Source organism: Prionailurus bengalensis, chromosome A2 (assembly GCF_016509475.1).
Source record: "Prionailurus bengalensis isolate Pbe53 chromosome A2, Fcat_Pben_1.1_paternal_pri, whole genome shotgun sequence".
NCBI classification, from domain to species: Eukaryota; Metazoa; Chordata; class Mammalia; order Carnivora; family Felidae; genus Prionailurus; species Prionailurus bengalensis.
This window is the reverse complement of record NC_057348.1, coordinates 78,417,137-78,435,510: the sequence shown is the minus strand read 5'-3', so window position 1 is coordinate 78,435,510 and position 18,374 is coordinate 78,417,137. Positions and strand designations below refer to the sequence as shown.

General features: G+C 43.3%; 2 protein-coding genes and 1 non-coding gene across 4 annotated transcripts in view; 1 reads left to right on the top strand and 2 right to left on the bottom strand.

The window, feature by feature from the left end:
- RINT1 (RAD50 interactor 1) overlaps positions 1-3,189 on the top strand; it is a 30,522-nt gene extending 27,333 nt beyond the window's left edge. Inside the window, exons 13-15 of one of the 2 annotated variants that reach the window (XM_043588625.1) lie at positions 1,378-1,558; positions 1,633-1,751; positions 2,684-3,189. In XM_043588625.1, the coding sequence (XP_043444560.1) occupies positions 1,378-1,558; positions 1,633-1,751; positions 2,684-2,876 (493 nt within the window). In that variant the 3' untranslated portion in view covers positions 2,877-3,189. Of the gene's footprint in view, positions 1-1,377; positions 1,601-1,632; positions 1,752-2,683 lie in introns of both variants that reach the window. The other variant, XM_043588626.1, reaches the window with a different exon arrangement.
- On the bottom strand, positions 1,087-13,405 carry EFCAB10 (EF-hand calcium binding domain 10). Its single transcript, XM_043588628.1, is given in 5 exon segments — positions 1,087-3,058; positions 4,644-4,720; positions 4,722-4,732; positions 4,842-5,006; positions 13,233-13,405. Coding segments are annotated over 5 exon segments (399 nt in total). The 5' UTR covers positions 13,342-13,405; the 3' UTR covers positions 1,087-3,021.
- A 4,474-nt stretch (positions 13,406-17,879) lies between these two features.
- LOC122488798 lies at positions 17,880-17,985 on the bottom strand. Its single transcript, XR_006298722.1, has one exon. It is a non-coding gene; the product is annotated as a U6 spliceosomal RNA (small nuclear RNA).
- Between the last annotated feature and the right edge of the window lie 389 nt (positions 17,986-18,374).

Here is an 18,374-nt window from a genome sequence, read left to right as displayed (position 1 = left end):
TGAAAACACTAATTCAAAGGAATACATGCATTCCTATGTTTATGCCAGCATTATTTACAAGAGCCAAGATATGGAAGCAGCCCAAGTGTCCACTGATAGATGAATGAATAAAAAAAAAATGTGGTGTATATCTACAATGGAATATTATTCGGCCATAAAAAAAATTTTGAAACCTTGCTATTTGTAACAACAGGGATGGAGCTAGACAGTATTATGCTAAGCAAAATAAGTCAGTCAGAGAAAGACAAATACCATATGATGTCACTCATATGTGGAATTTAAGAGACATAACAAATGAACAAAGGAAAAAAAGAGGGAGGCAAACCAAGAAACAGACTCTTAACTACAGAGAACAAAATGATGGTTACCAGAGGGGAGGTGGGTGGAGGGATGGGTAAAATAGGTGATGGGGATTAAGGCGCGCACTTGGTGATGAATATCAGTGATTAAAATAAAAACTTTAAAAAAGATTGAAAGATGATATATACAAATTTCCAAGGTGTCTAGATAGCAGAGTTTGGCCTTTTGCTCTACCATTTTTAACCATTGTTGATAGAAAGCTTTCTAAAATATATTCAGACATTTATTCAGTTTATTTATTCATCCTGAGAGAGAGAGAATCCCAAGCAGGCTCTGCACTGTCAGCACAGAGCCTGACATGGAGCTCAAAGCCATGAACCGGGAGATCACGACCTGAGCTGAAATAAAGAGTCAGAGACACTCAACCAACTGAGCCACGCAGGGGGCCCTGTTCAGACATTCTTAATCAGAATAAACTGATCCTAATTTAACCCTCAATGTAGTTGTGACTACAGAGATAGTCACAACTGGTCTGGGATGTGGGGCTGAGTGGCCTGGTGCCCCAACAGTACTCTGCATGCATGCCTGCAGGGTACTCTGTATCCACTGTCGTGATTCTGTGGTCTCTGTCCCTTTCCCCACACTGCGTACTCTGTGAGAACAGGCAGGGTCTGTCTTCTCCAGCACAGTCCCCGTCACACCGAACATCTGTAATCCGTTTGCAAGTGTGCTTAGTCCCTGTTATTCTGCCAAAAACCAGAGCATAAAATTACCTGATGTCTTCAATGCTAATACATGTTACATTTTAACCACTTTGTAATTATTTCAGTAAGTCACATTAAGGAAATGATGTGTCATCCCATTAAATAAGGGAGTATTTAATGGAGAACCAGTGTATCAATATAGTTATATTTATTTTCTGAGACGGCTTTTAATGTTGGGCTGTACATTTTGCTCTTATCCACCCAAGATGCCCCAGGACAGCACACTTCCCCACATCTCTAAAAGTACAAGGTTTTGAAGATTCCGTAGTAAAATGTAACGCGCTGCAGGCGGTGCGGTCTTGGTCCCTCGCAGGTGGCTGTCGCTGCCGTCGCAGTCGGAGCAGGCGGTGATGTCCCTGTCCAGCTCGGCCTGCCCGCTGCTGCTCACCGTGAGAGACCGCTTACTCCAGCTGGAGGAGCAGCTTTGCTTCTCCTTGTTCACAGTCTTCTGGCAGGTGCTTGTGGAGAAGCTGGATGTGTACATCTACCAAGAAGTAAGCAAGAGCGGGCGGCGTTCCGGGGCCCTGATGGCAAAGGCACGTGTGACACGAACTGCTCTTTGTTTCAGATCGTTCTTGCCAATCATTTCAACGAGGGAGGGGCAGCTCAGCTCCAGTTTGATATGACTCGGAACCTGTTCCCCCTGTTCTCCCGCTATTGCAAGAGGCCAGAAAATTACTTCAAACAGTAAGCTCAGAACTTAACAATGACTGTTGATGGCATCAAGCTTTACAGGATGTTGATTCCTCTTTTCACAGCCCTAGGGGCCCCGTGATGTGTGGTGGGATAAATACAGCATCAGCTAAAAACTGAAAACATTCATTATGTACCCAGCTACTCTAAGGTGTGACCCATGACCCCCGTCCCCCCCAGATTTATCAGAACTGGATCTGAGTTATGGGCTGGGCTTTGTTCCCAGCATTGGTTTCATGCTTCTATTTGCCTGTTACTGGAGAGACAAATAGAAAATAAAGGCAAGTGCAGTTGTACCATAGTCAATAAATAGAAGAAATTAAAAATATGCCTGGTACCTAATAGTAGGCCAGGCATGAAGAAAGTGGTTTTCTTACATATTTATGTTGATTTTGGTTCTAAGCGTAACTATAAATGAATGTCAGAAAAATTCCTCAAACCATTTTTAGAATTATTGGTTTGAAATTTAAATTATTGGGGAGAGGACTTTGAGATTATAAAGTAGTCCCTTTAAAGTTATTATAAAATGAAAAAATGATTTTTATTTTAGTAAGAGATCTCAATTTTTTTTTTCTTTTTTATTAGTTTCTCTTCCCATATTGTAATCTACCTAAAGTCTTAGCCACATTTAATAGGCTATTATGTTAGTGTCAATATTACCTTTTGGAGAGTAACACACACATATGGAAAACAATGATCCTATCACATTATAGTAATCTAATGAAATAGAAACACTGTATGCATACATTGTCCTTACATGTTAAAAGAGCCGAATAATAAATCCATAAACACTTTCTAGAGAGGGATGTGGATTAGCAGTGCAGGGAAGCTGTTTAGTTTCTGAAAATGAAAATATTATGGAATAACGTGATGATACAGATAATGGATATCTCATTTCCCTCCTGCTTTTTTTTTTTCTTGAACAGTGTCAAAGAAGCGTGTATTGTTTTGAATCTGAACATTGGCTCTGCCCTCCTTCTGAAAGACGTTCTGCAGTCAGCCTCAGGGCAGCCTCCTGCCACCGAGGCCTTAAACGAGGTTGGAATTTACAAACTGGCTCAACAAGATGTTGAGATTCTACTTAATTTGAGGACAAACTGGCCTAACACGGGAAAATAAAGCATCTTTTCTTGTTTTGGAGTTTTGGTTTTTAACAAAGAGGAGGCCAACTGGATGTCAAGTTATGTGACGAAGTTCTGAGTTAATGAAACTGGACAGTTGAAAACTTTATGGAATCATTTATTATCTTGGACTGATGGCATTATTAAAACGCTGCCCATATTTCTTCCATCCTCTTGTTCCTAAGAAAACAAAACCAGAAAACTCAGAAGTCATGAAAACTCCGAGTAATTCCATTTACAAATGTAAATGCTAAGTATGTCTGTTGAACAAGATACAAGAGCAGAGATAATAAATTATAAGCAATTTTCAATTTCCTGTGCTAAGGGAGACTGTTGTAGGTAATCAAACACAGCAAATACATTAAAAAAAAATCACTTTAGAATGTATGTTCATAATTGAAGTTCCTGTATCTGGTTTGGAAATTCACTGTCTTTCCTCTAAGAAAACATTATGAGGTGGTGAGCAAAATAGAATTGCTCTCATATTCCACAAATGTCCTTACATTTAAAATCCTTCCTAATTCCATTCCAGGACAGTGGGCAGGCAGCCTTTTCTTTGATGAAACATTTCAGGCCAGGGCACTGTGTTTCAGTCTCTCCCCGGGGCAAAGATGGGAATTAAACAGTTTTTGTTTAATATTTATGTAACTGATAATGAGACGGGAATCTTAAACTTTCTTTTTTCTTTGACTTTTCCTTGGCTTTTTGGACTATGTTACATACCAATTTCTTGATTAATAAATCCTTAGAGAACAAAACATTTAAACAAATTGAATTACATTGGTTAGAGGCCTTCTACAACTATCAAATGTTATTCCAATTTTTTTGTTTTCTGATTCAGCATTTAGTTAGTACTTTTAAAGCTGTAATATAACTTGCATCTAAAATTGTCCTAGGGCCCCTGGATGGCTCAGGTGGTAGAGCATGCAACTCTTGATCTCAGGGTGGTGGGTTTGAGCCCCATATTGGGCATGGGGCCTGCTTAAATAAGTAAATAAGTAAAACTGTCAGGCTGGCATGCAACCTATCCTATTTCTTTATTATTATTTTTTTACTTATGTGGGGAGGAATGGCAGAGAGGGAGGGAAGGAGAGAATCCCAAGCAGACTCCACTCTTTTGGCATGGAGCGGATATGGGGCTCGATCCTATGAACCGCAAGATCCGTGACATGAGCTGAAATCAAGAGTCGGACGCTCAACTGACTGAGCCACGTAGTCTCCCGTACTGTTTTTTGTTTGTTTGTTTGTTTTTAAATAAGCTCTACACCCAACCCGGGCTTGGACTCCTGATCCCAAGATCAAGAGTCACATGCTCTACTGACTGAGTCAGCCAGGGGCCTCACAACATATACTGATGATAAATACTTACCTGGTGATAAATAATTTTGAGGAAATGCTTTGAGAGAGATTCTATTACTCCATATTTTATACAGAAATTTCCCAACTAGGGATTTGGGCTCAGAACTTTCTGTTAGTTCCAGCACACTGGGGCTTCTCCACCTCATTTTCTGAGAACTGCTGGGCTTTCCCACTGAGAAAAGAATGGAAGTGCCCCAGAAACTTCCTAATTCCAGCACCTTCTCCCTCTGCTGCCTGCCCCCAGGCTTGACATTTTGCTGTCACTCCTCGCTTTCTAGACAGCTGAAAGTTTCAAGGGACTGAAATGTTTCTGTCAAAAGGTAGGAACTTATGTTTTAAATTGTTTTCATTGTACTTTAAGTCATGCCGTATTATTTAAACATCAGTCACGTAAAAATAAACTTACACTTCACGTCTGAATTTATCCAGAGTTACTGCATGTCCATCATCTTTTAAAACTTCATCTGTAGTCAACAGACCCAGGGTTTTTTAAGGCTGTAAGATCAGAATGAGAAGAAAGGAAAATTTACGAAGCGAGAATTATTTTCAGCTAGGGAAAGTTATGGAATGGCCACAAACTATTGCTTTAATTGAGATAACTGACCTTCTCTGTACTGCACGAACGATATGGTGCCTTTATTCGAAGTGTCCATCATTTCAAACATAGACACAATGTTAGAATGATCCATAAAGAAAGGAAAAGCCAAGCCTGTCATTTTGGCAATTCTCAGTCGTTCCAATACAGATATTAAATACTCTCTTGGTTTTTCTGCAAAAGAATAGTGCCAATTCTTTCCAATATAAAATTAAGATATATCACAAGAAAAACAGTCATTTAACAATTATTAAATAACTACGTTCAAGGTATTGTAATAGGCACTGGGGACACAGGCCTTGCTTACAAGAAAAGCAAGACATCGAACAATTAATTATGTATATAAGTGTTCTGCAGAGATGGGACCTGGGCTTTTTTTTCCCCCCCAACTCCTCAGGTGATTCTAATTTGCAGATAAGAGTGGAAAAGCAACAAAAAGGAAGAGCATGATGCAGGGAAGAAGGCAGCCAGCTAAAAGAAGGGATAAAATATAAATAAAAACAGGGACTCTTGGATTAATTAATACCCTCTTCCAATTAGGAAGCATGAATGTTTTTTTTTTTATTTTAAACTTCTTTTTTTAATGTTTATTTATTTTTAAGAGAGAGAGAGAAGGAGATAGAGCATGAGCAGGGGAGGGGCAGAGAGAGAGGGAGACACAGTCTCCGAGGCAGGCTCCAGGATCTGAGCTGTCAGCACAGAGCCTGATGCGGGGCTCGAACTCATGAGCTGTGAGATCATGACCTGAGCTGAAGTCGGGATGCTTAACCGACTGAGCCACCCAGGTGCCCCATTTTTTTTTTTTTTTTGAGATAGAGAAAGAGGGTGCAAGCAAGCAAGGGGCAGAGAGAGAGAGAGAGAGAGAGAGAGAGAGACGCGCACAGAAGTGGCTCACCCAAAACAGGACTTGAACTCACGAACCGTGAGATCATGACCCGAGGTGAAGTCAGATGCTTAACCGGCTGAGCCAGCCAGGCGCCCATGAATGTTCATTTCTAACATAAAAGCAGTATTTTGGATAAGCAGGCCATCTTTCATTTAAGCAATACGAAAGATAAAAAATGAAGATCCACTTTACAGAAATAATGCAGGTCAGTTATGATGAAAAGAAGCCAAAAGAAGGTGCAGCAGCTTAGGTGAGTGCCACTCACTACACACACTATGCACACACACCACACACACAGTAGTGTGTGTACATGTATGTTTGTATATATATAAACGTGTGTATATACAAAATTCTTTAAATTTGTTTTTCTCATTGAGAATTTCATAAATATACAAAAGCAGGAAAGTAAAATGAACCTGTCACCAACTTTTAACTGTTAAAATTTGTGGCCAGTCTAGGGGCACCTGGGTGGCTCAGTCAGTTGAGTGTCAGACTCTTGATTTCAGCTCAGGTCATGATCTCGCGGTTCAGGAGTTGGAGCCCTGCATTTGGCTCTGCACGGACAGTGTGGAGCCTGCTTGGGATTCTCTCCCTCTCTCTCTGACCCTCCTTGTCTCTCTCTCTCTCTGTCACAAAATAAACAAACTTAAAATAAATTTTAAAAAATTGTGGCCAGTCTTATTTCACCATCATCTCATCCAGGTCCCCTTTTCCTGTATTATTCTGCAGTAAATCACAGTGATCATATTTCATTAATAAATATTTGAGCGTACATCTCTGAAAGAGAAGGACTTCTTTTGAGATACAACTGACATGTAACATTGTGTAAGTTTATATAACATGTTGATTTGATACATTTATATTTCGTAATATGATTGCCATTGCAGCGTTAGCTAACACCTTCATCACATCACATAATTATTATTTCTTTTTAGGGGTGGGAATAATTAAGATAGAGTCTCTTGGCAAGTTTGATGTTTATGATACAGTAATATTGTCTGTCAGCACTATGCTGTGCATTAGGTTTCCAAGACTTCTTTACAGCTGCAAGTCTGTACCCTTCCACAACATCTCTCCTACTCCCACCCCCACTCATTGTTCTCTGTTTTTACAACTTTGGCTTTTTCAGATTCCACATACAAGTGATAGCATGCAGTGTTTGTCTGACTTAGCTCACTTAGCATATCCTCAAGGGCCGTCCATGTTGCACATGGCAGGATTTCTTTCTTTCTCACAGCTGAATAATATTCCATTGTATAAACATAGCACATCTTCATCATCCATCCATCTGTAGACAAGACACTTAGGCTGTTTCCATATCTTGGCTCCTGTGAATAATGCTACATAAACATGAGAGTGCAGGTATCTCTTTGAGATCCTGTTTTCATTGCCTTTGGATATATACCCAGAAGTGGAATTGCTGGAACATATGGTAGTTCTGTTTTCATTTTTTTTGAGGAACCCCCATGTTTTCCACAGTAGCTATACCAATTTACATTGCTACCAACAGTGCACAAGAGTTCCTTTTTCTCCACGTTCTCACTTGTTATCTTTGACTCTGGGATAATAGCCATTCTAACAGGTGTGAGGTGATATTTATTTGCATTTCCCTGATGATTAGTGACGTTAAGCATCATTTTATGTACCTGCTGGCCTTTTGTGTGTCTTCCTTGGGAAAATGTCTAGTTCCTCTGCCCATTTTTAAAAATGTTTATTTATTTATTTTAGTAATGGCTACACCCAATGTGGGGCTCAAACTCATAACCCTGAGATCAGGAGCAGGATGCTCTTCTGACAGCCAGCCAGGCAGCTCCCACTGCCCATTTTTTAATAAGATTTGTTTTCTTTGTTATTGAGTTGTAGGAGTTCTTTCTATATTTCAGATATTATCTGACACATAGTTTGCAAATACTTTCTCCCATTCTGTAGGCTGCATTTTCATTTTGTTGATTCTTTCTTTGTGGTGCAGAAGCTTGTAAGTTTGATGTGGTCCCAGTTGTTGATTTTTTCATCTTGCTGTTTGTGCTTTTGCTGTCATATCCAAAAAATAATTGCCAAGACTTGTGTCAAGGAGCTTCTCCCTAGGTTTTCTTCTAGGAGTTTTATGGTATCAGGTTTTATGTTTAAGTCTTTGATCCATTTTGAGTTCATTTTTTGGGTGGTATAAGATAGGGATCCAATTTTATTTTTCTGCATGTGGTTACCCAGTTTTCCCAATATCCTTTGTTGAAGAGGGAACTTTTTTCTTTTTCCATTACCGTAATGCCATTACCACAATACCATTCATACATTAAAAAAAAAAATTTAATACCTCCATATAGCCAGGCAGTAATATTTCTAGTTATCCCACAAATTTTATTAATTGTGAACACTTCTTAAAAAAAAAAAAAAATAGCAGTGGCTCATTCGGTTAAGCCTCCAACTCTTGATCTCAGCTCAGGTCATGATCTCATGGTTCCGGGATCAAGCCCAGAACCTCTGTTAGTGCAGAGCCTGCTTGGGATTCTCTCTCTCCCTCTCTCTGGCCCTCCCCTGCACGTGCTCTCTCTCTCTCTCTCTCTCAAAATAAATAAATAAATAAATAAATAAATAAATAAATCTTTTAAAACATTTTAAAAAGTAAAAGTAAAAACACTTTTATTCAAATAGTATTCACATATTGTGATTATGTTTTTAAATCTCTCTTGTGCCTTTTCGTACAAATTTTAGTAGACTACAGAAACAAATGGGTCACTAAAGGCAATCACATCATGTATGTAGTCTTCGGTTGCTTCTCCCTGAGCCGTCTATCAAATTCAGAAAGAGAAAAAAGGCCAATTTCAAATTTCAATTCACTGCATTTCTTTGTAAGGATAGAGTAAGTAAATAATTCTAAGGGAACTAGGTGTGTTATTACCGTATATCCCTTAGACTCCACGAGATGCTATAATGTTCAGGTCTGGAGTCTATAATTTATACTCTGCCTGCTTCTACAAATGTTTTGGGGTCGCCTGGGTGGCTCAGTCAGTTAAGCGTCCAACTTTGGCTCAGGTCATGATCTCGCGGTTTGTGGGTTCGAGCCCCGTGTCGGGCTCTGTGCTGGAAGCTTGGAGCCTGGAGCCTGCTTCGGAGTCTGTGTCTCCCTCCCTCTCTATTCCTCCCCTGCTCGCACTGTGTCTTTCTCTCTCTCTCTCTCAAAAATAAATATTTTCTAAAAATTAAAAAAAAAAGTTTTGAAAGTGCTTACAACAGAAATAATAGATGTAACTTTTTAAAAGATTTTTATTATTTTTATTTTTTAAATGGTTTATTTATTTATTTTGAGAGAGCGAGCTCATGCACAATCAGGGGAGGGGCAGGGGGCGGGGCGGGCAGAAAGAATCCCAAGCAGGCTCTGCACTGTCAGTACAGAGCCTGACGAGAGGTTTTGATCCCACAAACCATAAAATCATGACCTGAGCCAAAATCAAGACTGGGATGCTTAACCAACTGAGCCACCCAAAGCACCCCTAAAGATTTTATTTTTAAGTAATCTCTCCACCCAACATGGGGCTTGAACTCACACCCCCAAGATCAAGAATCGCAGGCTCCACCAACTCAGCCAGGCAGGTGGCCCTAAAGAAATAACTTTAAAACATGAAGGGAAGATCCAAAGGTTACTAACCACCTAAGTTACATCAATGTCAGCTGATAATAACAATCAGTTCTTCGAGGGGGACAAACCTCAAGTTCCACATCTTAATAATCGCAGCTAACGTTTATCGAGCCCTCTCTACGTGCCTAGTGCTCCTCATAACAGTCCCTTGCCAAGGCCCAGAGCTAGGATGAATCCAGGCAATGTGCCTCCCAAAGCTGTGGGCTTTACCGCGCTCCACTGACTTAAATATACGAAGCATCTGGAACGCCCAAACCTAGTCCACCATGACGGTTTCTACTGAACTTTTCTTCTCCATCACTCTCAGATATATCTTATCCTCACTTACGATTCCACAGCAGCATCTCTCATCTGGGTTACTACAACTGCCTCCTGTCTAAAAATGAAATTCTAATTTTATTAAAGGCACCCCCTAAGCACGTATACTCGCTCCTTCCATAGCACAGAATGGTCACTGCAAAGTGGCTGTGAAGCCAGGGGCTCTATTTCCCAGTACAGTCTAGGTGAGGCCACGTTTTCCTACCACATGACTTCAGGTTATGCTAGGTTTGGGCGTTAAATGAGTTATAAAAATCTGCAGGTTTCCAGGGCTTTTAGAATTTTGGAGTTGAGGATGTGGGATTGTGGACCTGCTCCCTCGATATAACAACCCAATCAAACTGTCTAGTCTTATTTTCCATAAATCCCTTACAATCCAGGGTTTTGACACTGGGATACCTGTCATTGTGCCAGAGGCTTCATAAGGACCCGAGACAAATACAGTATTTCTTCCTGAGAATCAATCCTACTCTGATAATATGAAATATTTACATTAAGAAACAGATCTGTCTTGGGGCACCTGGGTGGCTCAGTCGGTTGGGCGTCTGACTTCAGCTCAGGTCATGATCTCACCGCTTGTGAGTTCAAGCCCCACGGTCGGGCTCTGTGCTGACAGCTCAGAGCCTGGGGCCTTTTCAGATTCTGTGTCTTTCTCTCTCTCTCTCTCTGCCCCTCCCCCACTCACAGTCTCTCCCTGTCTCTCAAAAATAAACATTTAAAAAAATAAAAAAATAATAATAATAAAAAGAAACAAATATATCTGTAGAAAAATGAAACTTGGACATTTTTAGGGTAAAAGAAGTGACTCCAAAGAAATGTGTTATTCAGCATCAGGCTAAGGTCTCAGACACCAAAGGTACAAGTCCCCTCTCCTCTGCCATTAGGGGGCCTTGCGCAGGGAACTTTGAAGGGCACTGATATGCATTCTGAACGTCAGCCAAACCCTCCTTAGCTTTCCCTCAGTGTTTCTTCACCTGTCCTTTTCTCCACCCTGCCTCACCCCCTTTGGCATTTGTAGAGATGTTTCAAGAAGTTCATATTGTTACAGTGGATAACAGCATCTCAGCTGACAGCTCAGAGCCTGGAGCCTGCTTCGGATTCTGTGTCCCCCTCTTCCTCTCCGCTCCCCAGCTCACACTCTTTCTCTGTCTCTAATAAATAAATAAACGTTAAAAAAATTTAAATTGTGATTGTAATGGGGATTATGGTATTAATGTGTAACTACTCCCAGACTCCCCCTTCCTTATCCTCTGCTGCTAAGAGAATTTGTCTTTATCTGAGATTCTCTTCCCCTGACCCTGCCTTCCACAGAATTCTGTTTTTGCCAGATGGGTTCAAAGCCTTTCAAATTAAAGGAGAAAAATCAATCCTTGAGATACTCTACTGGTTGACACAATAAAGAGCTAGAGAGAAAAAGGACAGGAAAAAAGGAGGAGACAGAAAAAAATCTACAAATTAAAAAAGACCACAATGCACCTAGTACAGTGAATTAGAAACAAACAAACAGGGGCGCCTGGGTGGCGCAGTCGGTTAAGCGTCCGACTTCAGCCAGGTCACGATCTTGCGGTCTGCGAGTTCGAGCCCCGCGTTGGGCTCTGGGCTGATGGCTCAGAGCCTGGAGCCTGTTTCCGATTCTGTGTCTCCCTCTCTCTCTGCCCCTCCCCCGTTCATGCTCTGTCTCTCTCTGTCCCAAAAATAAATAAACGTTGAAAAAAAAAATTAAAAAAAAAAAGAAACAAACAAACAAAACAACCCCCCTTTAAGGCATATAAACATTTAGAACACCAGGGATAAAGTAAAAAGACAAACCTAAAGACTTCCAGATGAAGAAAACATGCCTTATATTAAAGAGATCAAGAATCTGATGACATCATGATATCAGACTCTTCAGAGCAACAGTGGCAATTAGAAGACAATGGAACAAGGCCCTCCAAGTTCTAAGGGCAGTATTTTCTAACCAAGAATTGTATCCACCCTGGTTATCATCATGTTTGAGAATAGGATGAGACATTTTCATATATGCTCCAACAAAGCACAGCCTCTCAGGGAGCCGCTCACTAGAGGATGTTCCCTTAGAGAAAGGGGAAAAAAAGCAAAAAAAAAAAAAAAAAAAAAAAAAAAAGGAGGAGGCCCAAGCACCACAAAACACCCTTTAGGGGCACCTGCGTGGCTCAGTCGACTAAGCATCAGACTTCGGCTCACGTCATGATCTCACAGTTCATGGGTTACAGCCCCATGTGGGCTCTGTTCTGACAGCTCAGAGCCTGACGCCTGCTTTGGATTCTGTGTCTCCTTCTCTCTCTCTGCCCCTCCCCTGCTGGCTCTCTCTCTCTCTCTCAAAAATAAAAAAAACCATTTTTTTTAAATCAAAAAAAAAAAAAAGAAAGAAATCGGGCTTTAAGTGCAGGAGACAGGTGAAGTGGATTAGGATCAGAGTGAGGGAAAACCCTGAATCACAGCTGAACTGCAGGGCAGTTGAGCGATCATCCAGACTAGAGCAGGCAGAGAGCTGGGGGAGGCCCTGGGGGTGTGGACTGCTGGATGAACCTAAATGTACTGGGAGGACATCTATGCTTGTGACAGCAAGGGGATATCGATGAATTGGCGACAATTGCAAAGTCAATTTAAGTAAACATTTAAAATGTAGTATTATTAATTTCAGGGAGAACAAAGTAAATACAATCATAGCATACTACGTGGATTAGCTGTGGATATTTGCCTAATAATAATGTGATACTGGTCACACCAAAATTGAATTCTAACTTTCTTGGGAAATTGGAGATGAGTGGGAACAGGTGTGAGTGCGTGTGCGTGCGCGAGCGTGCACACGTGGGTGCAGGTGTGTAAGAGTTAAAGTTTCATCTTCCATAGTATAAAGCTAAGCCTAAACCTAGGGTGCGGGGGGCACTAGTAAGTAGCAGTGCAAGTCTGTGAGTTAGAAATATCAAGGTAAATAGCTAAACGAATGGGAAATCATTTCGTCTGTAGAGTGGGAATCTGGGACATGGAGGGAAATGCCGTTATTCATGATAAGCCTTGGAGTGGCTTTTGATTTTTAAACCCCATACGTATACTTTTATAAAAACCAAAATGAAACATCTGTTGGTTGCCAGGCATAGGGCTAATTTGTATACTACTCATTTAATCTCCCCCACGTGTCCATAAGATGGGTACTATTATTCCCATTTTCCAGAAGAGAAGACTCAAGGGCAGGCTTGCGCCCACACGCACGTAGTACTAAGCAGGCCCCTCCTTGAAGCCTCTCTCCCACCGGCCACAAGCCTCCACCTGTGTGAGCCCCGCGCACCTAGCTAGTGGTGGGCACACAGAAGCCGTTCAGGAAGTACTTGTTTGAGGACCACAGCGTTAGTTGGCAGAACGGCTCAAGTCGCCGAGATATAGGGGAGAGTGTGCGCGTGGAGGTGGGGGTACTGGAGAGGGGAGCCGGCCGGCGGCCGCGCGGACGCGGAGGGATGGCTGTACTGGGAATTTCTGGCAACCGCTCCGCGCCGGGAGGCGGAGGCGGTGGGACAGAAAGCCGAGCGGTGGGAAAGACTCTTACCTGGCCGGAAAAAGAGCAGGGTGCTGGTGAGATAGTTCAGCAACTCCATAATCCGATGTTTTTCCAAATAATCCCTGGCCTCCTGCTCTCTGCTGCCGCGGGCCTGCATGGCTCTGCGTGGCGCCGTTGCTAGGCGACCCGGCAGCGCCTGGCCGTTCGGCCCCGCCCCCTGCGCCCGACGCAGTCACGTGACGCGCCTCTCTTGAAGGCGACCTGGATAGGGAGTTCTACACTTCACCACCAGGAGGAAGCTGGGGGCGCCGATGGGGTGGGGCCTATGCGGAGGCTGAGGGTGACCGGTGCACAGCCCCTTGCGGGCCGGTGGTCCGCTTCTCCCACCCCCTCTCCCCCGGGGCTGAGGGCGGGCCTGATTGTCTTTTCCTGTTTTTGTCTGGTGCTCTGTACTTGTTGATCCAATGAATGAGACCTCACGTGGTAATTAACAGAGGATGAACTAATAACGGAAGGAACTTGTGCGATTCTGGAGGCTACGGTGGAGTGTTTTTTTTTTTTTTTTTTTTAAGTTTATTATTTTGAGACAGTGCATGAAAGTGGGGGAGGGGCAGAGAGAGAATGATCGAGGATCCCAAGCAGGCTCCGCACCACCACACCACCAGCGTAGAGCTCCTCCAGCGGCCAGAACTCACAAACAAGGAGATCTCGATGAGCCCAAGTCTGACAGTCTGAGGCTTAACCCACTGAACCCCACCAAGCGCACCCGCCCTCCACCCGTGGAGAGTTCTAAGTACCATCTTTGGTGTGAGCAGCTTGTAGCACAGCGTTGGCAATGGGGCAGGAAGGTAGCCCATTTTCTCCACTGGATCGTCGGTCAGGACACATGCTGGGATCCTGAGCTCCAACATCTTTGCTGCTTAACTAGGCTGCGTGGAGTTGGTCTTATCTGAGACCATCTGACAGTAGTTTTGAGGGAGGGTCACTGAGTAAGATGGGATGCAGGTACCTAGGAGGTCCTCTACTCAATCATCACTGTACCTTCGAAACTGAACTCTAGGCTGGGACATTGGTCCTTGAGGGCCGGGCTCTGAAGCCTGTGCCCTTACCCTTCAACAGAGAGCCCACTGCAGGTACTTCAAGGAGAGAAAAGACAAATGGCCAATAAACATATGAAAATACTCTTAGCCTCTTCAGCAATCCTGTGAACAAATTAAAACTGCAAGAAAATGCCATTTACATCTACCAGACTAGTAAAAATTAGGAAGTTGGACCATATCGAGGGCTGGCAAGGATACAGTACCACAAAACAGTGATGATGGGAGCGTAAATTGGAACATCCATGTTGGAAAAATGATTTGCAATTACCTTGGTAATAGAGACATGTTTCTGCACTATGACCTAGAAATTCCACTCCAAGAGCAACTCTTGTCCAGGTATATCAGGATATATGTACAAGAATGTTCATAGCACTGTTCATAATAGCAAGCACTGACAGCAGCTCCAAAGTTCACCAACAATACAACTGATTTGGTCACCTGGCTGGCTCAGTCGGTTGAGCAGGTAACTTCTGCTCAGGTCATGATCCCATGGTTCGAGGGTTCAAGACCTGCATTAGGCTCTCTGCTGTCAGAGCAGAGCCTGCTTCAGATCCTCTATCCCCTTCTCTGCACCTTCCTCACTCATGATCTCTCTCTTTCTCTTTCTACAAAATAAATAAACATTAAAAAAAGAGAATACAATGGGATTTAAAAAAGCTGTGGTATATTACACAATGGAATGCTATAAAGCATTGCAACAATGCATTGTAGCTACTTGCAAACATATGGGTGGATCTCAAAAGTGTCTTATTGTCTATTGTCTCAGAATATGTAGTATAAAAATCAATTTATATAAAGTTAAAAAAGCATACAGAACTAAACAATACATTGTTTACAGATTATAACATGTAGGAAATCTATTAAGAAATGCAAGGGAATTGTACACAAAATTCAGCATAGTGTTTGCCTTGGAGGGGAGAGGAAAGGGAATGGGTTTTTGGAGGAATATCCTGGGGATTTAAGGGTAATGGTAATGTGATTTTTCTTTGCCTGAATGGACTAAGCTTCTTTATACTTAATATGTATTTTATAGGTTTTAAAATCTACTCAGCATTTAGGGGCTCCTGGGTGGCTCAGTCGGTTAAGCGTCTGACTTCAGCTCAGGTCATGATCTCATGGTTTGTGGGTTTGAGCCCTGCATCAGTCTCTGTGCTGACAGCTCAGAGCCTGGAACCTGCTTTGGATTCTGTCTCCCTCCTTCTCTGCCCCTCCCCTGCTTTCACTCTGCCTCTCTCTCTCAAAAATAATACACATCAACAAAAAATTTTTAAATCAGCATTTAATAACAATAATTTTTAAGCAGTTGAAAAACAGAGAGTAGAACAAGGAACCAGAAAGTCAATGCCAGGAGACTGAACCAAGTCTGAAACAGAAGGTAGCCAAGGTGCTGGGGATGTGGGAGATTGAATCTTCAGAGGTCGGGCCTACCTTGAGAATTCTGTGCCCTGAGCATCTGGGAGGACTAGGGAAAGACTTTATAGCCAGCGGTTGGGAGATTGACACAACCTTGAGCAAAGTGGAAGGACAATGCTCTTTGTCTTCAAGGTCTGGAGGAGGAGTTCCAAGAAGGAGGAGGAGTCATTTCTCTGAAATGGCTTGAAAACTGTGTGCCCTAATCTGCAACACAGCTTTGGTCTCTAAGAAGGAGAATATTTCAGGATGATGTAGGCGAGTGCTTTTCTAACTCTTTAGCAGCAGAATCCTTTGAAGACATCGTGCATGGAATCCCCACATGTACAACAGATTCAGGCGAGCACCACATTGGGATTCACACACATGACAGGGCTCCATTATCTAAGCTCCCTTAGTTGTATTTTTCTCACAGAGACATGGCTGGCAGCCTGAGTGATCCCGGTGGCGGAATGCACTGGAGCCTGGAGAGCCCTTACAGAACTAAGCTGACAGAGCAGATGCATTACTCTGGAGCCTGTGGACCCGAGGGCTGCCTGGGACCCCTGGTTCTTGATGGATTCTGGGGAGAATTTGAAACTACTGATGTGGTCTCTCTTATTCTTCAGTACGTTTTGATCTTTCCTTTGGGGACTTGCTTTATGTTCCTTGTTGGAGGTGACAGTGAGGCACAAATGGCAAAGCCCAATTTATGCACCCCCCCCTCCAAAATAATGACCACCTAAGTGCTTGACCCTTCAGGGATGACCAAAAGATGTGTGGTCACTTAAGAGAGTGACTCTGGCTCAGAACAACAGAGGCCAGACAATGGCTGGGGACTAAAACAGAGAGGGTCCCCTGTGGGAGGGGATAAGGGTTATGGAAAGCAGAAGACAGAGGGGGCTGGTCATGGTATCTTTTGACTGACTGGCCAAAGGCCCCCTTGCGGGGAGGGGCCTCCATTAATGTTCCTTAATGGAGGGAGAGAAGATTGTGTGGTGGTCCACTGGAGACCGTGATTTCTGCTTATTGCTCTAAGCTCCAGACATTTGGTCTTCTCCTTAGGAACTTCATTTACTTTCCACAGGTTACTCAGTCCCTGAATAACTAGCTCTGCTCTTTGAACCTCAGATGATACCAGCACCTTGACATTGAAATGCAGCGATCCAATTCCCAGTTGCCTATGGCGTCAGGCTGGGAGCTCATGGGACCTCGCTGACGTCTTCCGGCCTCACTGATTGTTTTCCGTGCCAACAAGCCCGACTACCTTTATGGGCACCATGCTCCCTCTCACAACACACCTCTGGCAGCCAAGGCCTGGGATCTACAATTCCCCGCGGAAGTCATGCTAAAGAGAAGTGTCCAGATGCCACCTAGTGGAGTCAGCTATTCTCTGCTGATGCCATCTCTTAGGCCGTTTTGGGCTTAATTAATCACCATCATCAATATTTCATTCCTTGCTAGGTAATGAAATGGTGAGCAAGATTCCGGGAATGGATGTACCCCAATTTGTTTATCCATTCACCCGCGGAAAGACATTTGGGTTATTTTCAGGTTGGAGCTATTGCAAATAGAACTGCTGTGAACACTGGGGTATAGATCTCTGGGTGGACATGTGATTTCATTTCTCTTAGGTAAATAGCGAGGGCCGTGGAATTGTCTGGATCATATGGTAAGTGCAATTTTTGGAGAAACTGCCAAACTCTTTTCCAAAGTGGCTGTACCATTTTACATTCCTGAATTAGTAGCTGTTAAAGGCCTGCCAGGTGATCCTGGTGGACAGCCAGGACTGAGACCCTGCCTTAGGGCAGCCTGTGAGGCTGGAGCTGAAGGTCTGAGAAACGTTGTTCAGGAGGCCCGAGAGTCTTGGAGCTCCCAGTTCGTGTTTGGTACGGTTCCACAACACTCAACCCAGGGCACACACTGGAATCTCCTGGAGAGCCTTTTACAAACACAGTGTCTGTCCTTTTACCCACAGGAAGTCTGATATAATTGCTCTGGGGATGGGGCGGGGTGGAGGGAGGTCAAGGGCAGCCCAACATTTTAACAGCTTCCTGGGTGGTTCTAGAGCTCAGAGTGACCAACTTTCCTTGTTTGCCCAGGACTGCTAGGGATCCAGTTCTGGGAAGCTTTCTCCTTCTCCTCCTTTTCCCCCTCCTCCTCCCCCTCCTTTCCCTCCCCTTCCTCCTCCTCCTCTCCCTCCCCCTCCAATATGGGAAGCTTCATGAATTTGTATGTCATCCTTGCGCAGGGGCCATCCTAGCCTTTCTGTATCCTTCCAATTTAAGTAGATGTGCTGCCGAAGGGAGCACAATTCTGGGAAACTTTCAGTGCTAAAACTAGGAAAGTCCCAGGTCAGCTTAACACTTGGTCACCCTATTTGTGGACCGCTAGCATAAGGAGCCCTGCTTTGACGTCAGACTCCCCAGTCCTCCTGTCAACCCGGGATTCATAGCTCAGAGTCGTGTGCATGTTTGGGAAGCATGTATAAAAGGGAAGTGGAGGGGACAGGAGTGGCCAGAAGAGACTGTGGGGTGGTACCCTCTCTGTTTTCTGTTTCAGACAGTGATAAGTCAGAGATGCCTCGGCTGGGAGTTTTGCTTGCTGTTAAAAAGAGGGGGAAATATATAAAGTGTAATTGTTCTGAGAAAATATAGGTGAGGCAGTGTACTGTAATGGCCTCTGCAGCCAGACCGCCTCT